The sequence below is a fragment of the Macrosteles quadrilineatus genome, unplaced genomic scaffold (assembly GCF_028750875.1).
Source record: "Macrosteles quadrilineatus isolate MER2022 unplaced genomic scaffold, UCM_ALF_1.0 Scaffold_9__3_contigs__length_116548681, whole genome shotgun sequence".
Lineage (NCBI taxonomy): Eukaryota > Metazoa > Arthropoda > Insecta > Hemiptera > Cicadellidae > Macrosteles > Macrosteles quadrilineatus.
Genome location: NW_026542602.1, coordinates 21,390,133 through 21,399,732, shown reverse-complemented (window position 1 = coordinate 21,399,732; position 9,600 = coordinate 21,390,133). Strand labels below are relative to the sequence as shown.

The window sequence follows — 9,600 nt, the reverse complement described above, 5'->3', positions numbered from 1 at the left end:
TCATCATGGGGTTCTTAAAGAGAGTAGTAGTACAACCAAACTCCGAACAGTATTTGATGCTAGTGCAAAAACAAGCGCAGGGGTTTCTCTCAATGACATTCTGCTTACTGGACGCAAGCTCCAATCCAATATTTGTGACATACTTATGCATTTTAGAAGACACAATATTGTTTTTTCTTGTGATATTCGTCAAATGTATCGACAGATCCAAATACATCCTGACGATAGAACATTTCAACTCATCCTTTGGCGTGAAACTTCCTCTCAACCTCTTACTACCTACCAGCTGAACACCGTGACGTATGGTATGAATAGCTCTCCTTACCTAGCAATAAAGACTCTTCACCAACTCGCTGACGACGAAGGTGACTACTTTCCCGAGGCAGCGCAAGTACTAAGAACGCAAACCTACGTTGACGACATCATCACTGGTGCGGATACTGAGGAAACGGCCTTGAAACTTCAAGATCAATTGGTCAACCTGTTACGAAGAGGAGGATTTGAATTACGTAAATGGGTCTCCAACTCTGATCGTCTTCTACAAGCTTTCCCCAAGGAGCATCTTGAGACTCCCGTCTTTCTCCAAGATTCTGAACAGCCACATTTCACAATACTTGGCCTACATTGGTCTCCCCACTCTGACTGCTTCACTTACAACCTTAACTTCCCTATGGACCCTCATCCATCAAAACGTTCGATCTTGAGCATCATAGCAAAAATCTACGATCCTTGTGGATTTCTCGCTCCCTGCATCATGCAAGCAAAATGTTTTATGCAGTTACTATGGACCACAGGCTTATCCTGGGATGATCCCCTGCCCACTAACCTCGCCGAAAAATGGCATTCATTCCTAATCGATACTCAATATTTATCTCAAATTTCTATTCCTCGAGCGTTACAGTTTTCCCTGTCATGCACCGTAGAATTACATGGCTTCGCAGATGCGTCAGAGAGTGGCTACGCTGCTGTCGTATATTTCCGCTGTCAGATGTCTAATGGTGACACCATCATTCACCCAATAATCTCAAAGACTCGTGTCTCTCCTCTCAAAAGAGTAACTCTTCCTCGCCTTGAGCTTTGTGCTGCTCATCTTCTCGCGCAATTAGTAGCACATTGTCATTCTCTCTTCTCAGATAAAATTGCCATCAAAAATATGTATCTATGGAGTGACTCCTCGATAGTCTTGACATGGTTACGGACTCCACCCTACAAACTCAAGACATATGTAGCCAACAGGGTTTCTCAAACTCAAGAACTTGTTCCCATCGACTCTTGGTGACACATATCAAGTACTGATAATCCTGCAGACTGTGCGTCAAGAGGAATTTCTGCTTCCCTACTTGTCAACCATCCACTCTGGTGGACAGGCCCTCCTTGGCTTAAGCTCCCCACTTGTCATTGGCCTACCTCGCACTTCATTCCTGAGGACCTTTCTTCGTCAGAAGAAATCAAGAAGACACCTTTAGTTGTTCTTACATCAGCTCCTCAAAAAGAGTGGGAACTTCTTTCGTCCTACTCATCGTGGAACAAACTCCAGCGCATTGTCGCTCTTCTTAACCGCTTCATTCACAATTGTCGTCATCAAAATGACCGTCTCAGTGGTCCTCTCTCATCGTCTGAAATCTCCAAAGCTCGTCTCAAGATCTTTCATCATGTTCAACAAGCCACCTTTGCAGAAGAAATTTCATCTCTCCAAAATAAGCATGACTGCTCCACCCGACTTCAACGATTGAAACCATTTCTTGACTCTGATGGAATTTTGCGTGTTGGTGGTCGCCTCAACAACTCATCACTACCTTCTGATGTTCGACATCCATTGCTGCTGCCTAGGAAGCATCATGTTGTTGACCTGCTAATAGACCATTTTCATATCACACATCTCCACTCTGGACCTCAACTTACTCAAGCCGTGATCGCTCAATCCGTCTGGATTCTTTGTACACGTAGCGTAATTCGCTCACGTATATTCAAGTGCGTTACGTGTTTCAGAAATAAACCACGCAACAACACCCCGCTGATGGGTGATCTACCCTCCTCTAGAATCACTCCTGCTCGGCCATTTCTCTCTACAGGAATTGACTACTGCGGCCCATTCACAATTAAGAACTTAAATCTCCGATCTGTAAAACACGTAAAAGTGTATCTGTGCATCTTCATTTGCATGGTGACCAAGGCTGTCCACCTCGAAGTAGTGACAGATCTCACCACCGATGGATTCTTAGCAGCTCTAACGCGCTTTGTTTCCCGCCGTGGACTTTGTGCGGACATTTATTGTGATTGTGGCACGAATTTCGTCGGTGCTGACGCAGTTCTTCGTAAACTGGTTAAACCTCAGCTCACAACTCCTCAAGCACAAGACACCATTCAACGTTACACTGCTACTCGTGGAATCAAGTTCCATTTCAATCCTCCTGCTGCTCCTTATCAAGGCGGACTATGGGAAAGTGCAGTGAAGAGCGCCAAACATCATCTACGACGTGTAATGGGTGACACAGTTCTCATTCTTTCAGAATTCATTACACTCACCACTCAAGTTGAGGCCATGCTTAATTCCAGGCCACTAACTCCGCTCTCAAGTGACCCAGCTGACCTTTCAACTTTAACTCCTGGTCACTTCCTCATTGGAACATCACTGGCATCCGTTCCAGAGCCTCACGTCATGGATGTGCCAACAAATCGCCTTAAACATTGGCAATTAGTACAGGCTTTCCATCAACGACTTTGGAAACGATGGAGCTTGGAATACATTCATACGTTGCAACAACGCTCAAAATGGTGTAAAAATTCTCAAAACCTGAAGATAGGAGATCTAGTTCTGGTGCACGATTCTTCTCCACCACTCAATTGGCCACTTGCCCGTATAACGGGCATCCATCCTGGAAAGGATGGGATCGTCCGTGTTGTGGACCTCAAGACGTCTTCAGGACACCTGACCCGTCCAGCAATAAAAGTATTTCCTTTGCCACTTGACTAGAAGATTCTTTGTTAAAGCCCTTTGTGGCTTTAAGGCGGGCAGTATGTTCAAGACTTTTCCCCCTTGATCTGCATTTAACATGTGTATATTTATTTATCATATGTTATTTTTTCTTTCTGTTTACTTTTTTATTACATTGTTTTTATTGCTCAAGTCAACATGGTTTCTTTTTTATAATTATAATTTTTCCATTTCCCAATCCAACACATTTTAAATATATATTTTATTGGCTACTTGTTTTTATTTCTCGTTCACTCAAGCATGACAATACGTATCATATAGAGCAAAGGGTTTTCCTTAGTTTTTATATATTTATTAATTAATTCTTTTTTTCCAGGATTTTGATGTTGGCACCAATTCGTCTTCTATCCCCCATAGCTCAGTATTAATTCACATAACTGACACATAAAAACTAGAACAGTAGCTTCAGCACAGTTGTACACATAAAAGTTGGCATTATTACGAAATACATAAATTTGTATGCAATTTATATTTGAATCCGTGTATCTTTCTAGTGTGTATCTGTTATGTTTCGTTATGATGAAAAGTATTGTCCATAAGTTTTACAGCAAGTGATTTTCCAACACTTGCTCCTACTGTTTCCGACCTGGTTTGCCCCATAGGAAAAATTCATTTTCACATTCTCGGTCTTTGCCTGACACGTGATATTTAGTATTCCAATGTTCGGCATTGCCTCACACATGAAACTTGAGCTCCACAGAATAAATCACACTTCCCCATAAGTAATCAAATATGCAATTTCCTCCTTTTCCCCTAAAATCACTCCGGAAAAGGCTATGTAAGCTCTTTGGTAGAGCAGTGCGTTTAACTGTTAATTACATACTGTTTCATATAAAACTAGCTGTAACCTGCGGGCTTTGCCCCGTTTAACTTCTTAATTTTCAAGATGATCTCGTTTGCATGGCTCAATCACGTCCTGGTTGAAGTTCGTTCGCCACGCTCACTCACCTTTAGGTTGGAGCTCATTCGCTACGCTCACTTGCCTTCAGGTTAGCTCGTTCACTACGCTAACTCGCCTCCAGGTTGAAGTTCGTTCGCTATGCTCACTCACCTTTTGGTTGCAAATTAGCTGTTGTCATAAATGTAAAAGAAATAATAGTGCTGCACCCTGTTGGTAATCCTTGTAACTTTAATGCTATTGAACATCGTAGAACAGAACCAACTTGTTTAATTGAAGCAACTGTTAGGATTCATTAATTCCATTTCTCATAAGGTTAACATGGGAAACTCCAGAGCCACTGGGGCGGAGCCGATTGGACGGATCACGAAATTGATGCTGTATAAACCTATTCCATGAAATTCTACACGTATGTACCAAGTTTCGTGGCAATCGGTTTAGCGGTGTCTGAGTTTATCACTGCCAAATATATATACAAACATTCTCTTTTATACTTATAGATAAGTACATACAAACAAATATTAATACAAATTAAGCTATCGTAAAATCCTCTAATTAAACGTTATACAAACTTTGATTCAGTAATAGGCATATACAGTCAAAATTCTTAATTTAAAATGTTTCTTTTACAGCCACACGAGTTGTTTTAATGATCTGAATCCGTAAAAGGTTCCTAGCTAATTAAACTGATGCTTCGAGCCATGTCTGAATGATGCGGTTGTTTCGGGAAAACAGTGTCGTATTTTTAACAATCAAGCCAATTATTTAATAGAAAAGATTAGTAAAAATAGAATTGTGTACTATTAAATTATGACATCGGTATGTTTAGCAGTGTCATTAATTTCAATGATGAATCCTTAAAGATAGTTATTTTTGTACATTGTTTTAAACAATTATGAAGGTCTCAGTATACAGTCGTTATAAGTTATTAGAGTTATAACAGATCGTATTATGTATATTCTTGTAATCAAATACAATTAAAGAAATGCATCTTTTTAATTAGTTTTTTTCCAGTTTATGACAATTCATTCATTTGTACAGAATAGATTCTTTCACTATGTATGCCTAACAATCTTGTAGTGCAAGGTAACATAGTTTGTCTTCCATCATTTTGGCTTTTATTATTAAAACAAATGGACCCTAACAACAAGGGAATATTCTGTAATTACCTTAAAAAAAATACAAACGAATCCATTCTTCCTTATACTAAATAAATAATACTAAACATCTCTCCCCAACCTATTCTTAGGCTATTTTTTAAATAGGAAATCCATTCTTAACACTTTTAAAATTGTTTTTTCTGTAATTCTTGCAGTGCAATTTGTAGTTGTAATGCACCTGTGTGCAATCATTGAATACATTCAAAATTGCAAATAAAATCGACCGTAAGCAGATGCTTAATTCATAAGGGTATATCTTTTCCAACATAAAACATTTTGTTTGAAACGTAAAAACAGCTAAATGATCCTGAACCTAATACAGACAAAACACAATGATTCTGTCGTTTAAATAGGTTAAAATATTAATCTCTATAATTATATTTTCGCTGACAAATTATAATTAAAAAATTATAAAAGTAAATACAGTATACTTCCACCATTAAATAAACATACTTGCAAAGTTAACGGGAAGCTGCCTTAAAAAACCTAACACAAAGGCGAAGGTGTTCATGGCAGGCACAAATGTTCTAGCTATCTGGGATCTGAAACGTGAAGCTGATAAGAAGAAGAAACTGAAGAAGACCAAAGTCATAGAAAAGCCCCCATAACCCACTAAAACATCACGGCCACGACACGTCATCAAACGTAGTTCGCTAAAAGCCCACAATGCTGCTGAAGCGTCTAGGAACGCACTCCGTTAATACTCAATCAATCAATGGCAAAGCTGGGGAATTCTATTTTAATCAACGGTGCTTTTCAGAGCAACTGTTCAAGAGACCTTGTCACAGTTACCCGTTGTTAATGTAAATCATAAGACCAAAATCTCACAAATTGAATTATTTCTTCGTCTTTAATTTTGTGACATAAGTTGTATGTAACTTGATTAACAATTAGCAATATTTAGAGTATTACGAGAGTCTTCAATTTAACTGATATAATTTAATATCGGTGAACTGGAGTGGTCGTTTATGATTGTAGGTTATCTGTCCCCGATTAATAACCATGAAAAAAGCAATCAAAACATTTCAGAGCTAGCAAAATTTAAAAATAATTGCAGTCAAAAATTAATGTTGTTTTGGTTGAAGACAAATTTTAGTAAAAACCGCGAAACTATTCAAATTGATCTCATATCTAAATATTTCTACAAATGAGTTTAATCAGTCCTGTAAGTTAGGGTCTGACGACAGATAAAACCTTTAAATTACGAATATTATAAACACTGAACTATTTTCACCTAATTAAATGGTAAATTGATGCTCAAACAAAGTTAATTCCAGTGCTTAAAGTTGGAGTTATCCATTACAAAAGGTTACGCTTGTTTGTTGTTGATTTTTTTTTTGTTTAGTGTTAAGTCTGAAGAGTTTCCCACTTTGTTTAACAGTAGCAAATAAATATATTCTTACAGTTTTGAACCATTTGAGTTATTTAGTGAGATTTCAAATACATATGAACTCATGTGATGCTTTGAGGGTTGGGTGGTTTGGTTTAAAATTGAGTAGACAAAAATATAGACAATCACTACCGAAAATTTTACAAACTTTAATATCTTAAATGCATTGGTACCAAACCATTCTTTTTTTAGAGTTATTAATACGAGATGTACCTTATACCTAACAGCCTTGTTAATAATAAGTTCATATACTTTAAAAAGCCAAACATGATTTAGGCATAATCAGCTATAATCAAACCTTTAAAAATACTCTTATAACAAAAACACCAGGTCAAAATCAGTTGTAAAATATTTAAATGTATTGTAATGTTTTTTGCTCTGGATGGAGACAGAATTCAGAACTTAAAATGTTTATTGTTGATTTGACTCTAGGGACGCTAAATTGATAAGTTTAATCGTAAATCAAATGTAAAGTTAACTTGATTCCGAACACTTTTTCTGAAGTACCTTAGAAGAGAAAACATGTTAATCCATTTCAACATAGTTTAATTGACTATTTTACATGAGATGTCCCCAGCTTTTTAAGTATTTTCTTTTTACTTACAGCTCTTAAGGATAGATAGAAGCAAAAGTATCGTATGATTAAATATCGTAGGAAACAATTAAAATTGTTGGTTCTGTTTTCAATTTGTTAAGAGAAATAAAATTACCTTAAAACACATTGTGAGGTTAGTTTGTATTTAAATTAAGAAATAAATGACATACAAAACAAAACGTTAATAAAGAATATACATATTAACAATATTGTTTAAATTGATTAGCTGCCTTTATTCATAATTTGACATAAATATCAGTGTATAATTTAACAAACATTGATATAACTGAAATGTATAAACATTACATCTCCAAATAAGTGAATGCTTAACCAGTTAAAGCTTAAATATGAAATCAGTATGTCATGGAATATTCTTTTAATCCTACCTGTATAATTCTGTACCTGTTAGATTTACGTTAAAGGAAAGTTCAGCAGTTTGGTTACAGAACTTGTGTTTAAGCTTAATACCTTAATCCTGAATTTTCCATATTTATGAAGACCAAAGTTTCATAATTTGTTATATCTGTACAATTTGCATTAGGTCGTCTGAAATTAGGTTAACTGTATATAGATTGCGGTAGATTATAGTAGTAGATTATTGTAGTTCATGAGCCAAACGTTTCAATTTATTATTTACATTTTAAGGAAGCAGTCAGTAAGTTTGAAAAATGTTGCTCCTTTCAATGATATTGTTGCTGTGTGTTAAAATGATTTGTATTGCAAAGGAAAGTTTTGAATAAAGTAGTACAAGTTTAGTAGTTCCAAATGTTGTTATCTGTTTTAGGGTTTTTTTAACTACTAGATACTTTGTTTTACTTTGTGATTATAAGAGCCACTGCTGGGGTTTGAAAGTCTTTTATTTAACATTATAACTTTTCAATCAAAGATATGGCGGGGTTTAATTAAGAGCTGTCGTTGACATTAAAGGAAATGAAGTTTAATTTATATTGGACAGTTAAAACGTTTCCAAGAGAAATGTCACTATTAAGACATTTTAAACCTGTTTTTAATTAAATGCCATCTTTCACAAACATGAATGTTACTTTTGATCTTGCGATTGCTAAGATTTGCGTCGTTCTGACGTTGTCCTCAGATTTTTGTTGGAAATTGTCGATCCAAAATCGACTGACTGTACAAAAGATAGAGTAGGAACGCAAATTGAGATTTTATTATATCGAATATGCAATATTTTTTATCAATTGAAAAAGCGCAATGCAAAACAAAATTACGCTTATTTTGGTTGTAAAAAACTATTTTGCACAATGCAAGTTGATTTTGTGTAAACTGTATGAATCGGGGATGGTTTCTAGTTACCAATCAATGGTGCATATGTAATTAAATACATTGTGCCATATTACGAGTAAAGCTAGGTTTTTATCTGACAAGAACGAGTCTATGACACGCAAACATGTGTAATATTGGGTTTTTTTAAAATTCTTAATTTAGGATTTGTTACAGATCAGCACATTGTGAATATTTTTTTATGGCTACACCTGAAGGTGTATAAATAACTATATACAGTAAATAAAACTATATAACAAATACGGTAAATTTTACCCAAATACCTAGGTAGTGTTTGAAATACTCGACTAAAAATGATAACGCACAATCACACACCTTAGGAATTTATTTCAAATTCAGGGAATGTGTATAGAATATAATCATACGTGTTAGTTTTGTAGTCAAGCTTAGTAGAAAATTGGGAAATAATACATTGTTATTAATTACAACTTTCTATATTTCAAACATGCAACAAAAGTATCTTCGATCATAAAATATTTGTTTAGACGCTGTCCAAATGGAGGTAGCAGAACAAATATGTTCCGTAACCCCATGCTGTGAAATGCCTTCGGCAGTTGTCCAATTGGCTATTTGCTATATCAAATCAATGGTTCTGACATTTGTTCCGAAGTCCTTTAAAATAAACTTTATCCTAATGTACATGTATAGATTGACGTATATGTTAGAACTTTTAAGAACTTATAATTAGTTTTCTTCAATGATAGTTGTTACTTACACCAACACTTAAATTTGTGCTAACAAATTATAAAACCCCTAGTGAAACCTTAAAGAAAGCATCAACTGAAATAACAAACGTAAATTAAAAATTTTTCTGAACGAAATATTGGACACTTTGACACTTTAAATGTAGTATGTCCCCAAGTTAATCATTAACTCTATTAAATGAACAACTCTATTTAATCTTTTCAATCAACAATCGTTTGTATGTACCTGGTCCCAATATAGCTGATGAAAGAGCACAGTGTTAACGTTTAAAGCAGTATTCAATGCTACACTTAACTTTAGAGCTTACTCCTTAATATGGAACTAGGTAATATTTTACCAATCAAAAAAATGTATCTTAAAATTTTAATTTTTTTAAACAAAAAAAAAACCTTTATTTGGAAAGGGAAAAACATGACAACACCGGATATTTTGTTTAAATAAGACCACATAGAAATAATTTTAGAAACCCACATGATGCTGTTTTATAAAATGCTACCCTCACTGGACACGTAAGCTGTTTGGTGATCCGACAAACACTGAGGATAAATATAACCC

At 35.5% G+C, this 9,600-nt stretch overlaps 1 protein-coding gene across 1 annotated transcript; it reads left to right on the top strand.

Annotated features, from left to right (window-relative positions):
* The first annotated feature begins 307 nt into the window (after positions 1-307).
* On the top strand, positions 308-2,974 carry LOC129003282 (uncharacterized). Its single transcript, XM_054431572.1, has 2 exons — positions 308-692; positions 1,308-2,974. Exons 1-2 carry the CDS (start codon positions 308-310, stop codon positions 2,972-2,974), a joined length of 2,052 nt encoding a protein of 683 aa, XP_054287547.1.
* The last annotated feature ends 6,626 nt before the right edge of the window (positions 2,975-9,600 follow it).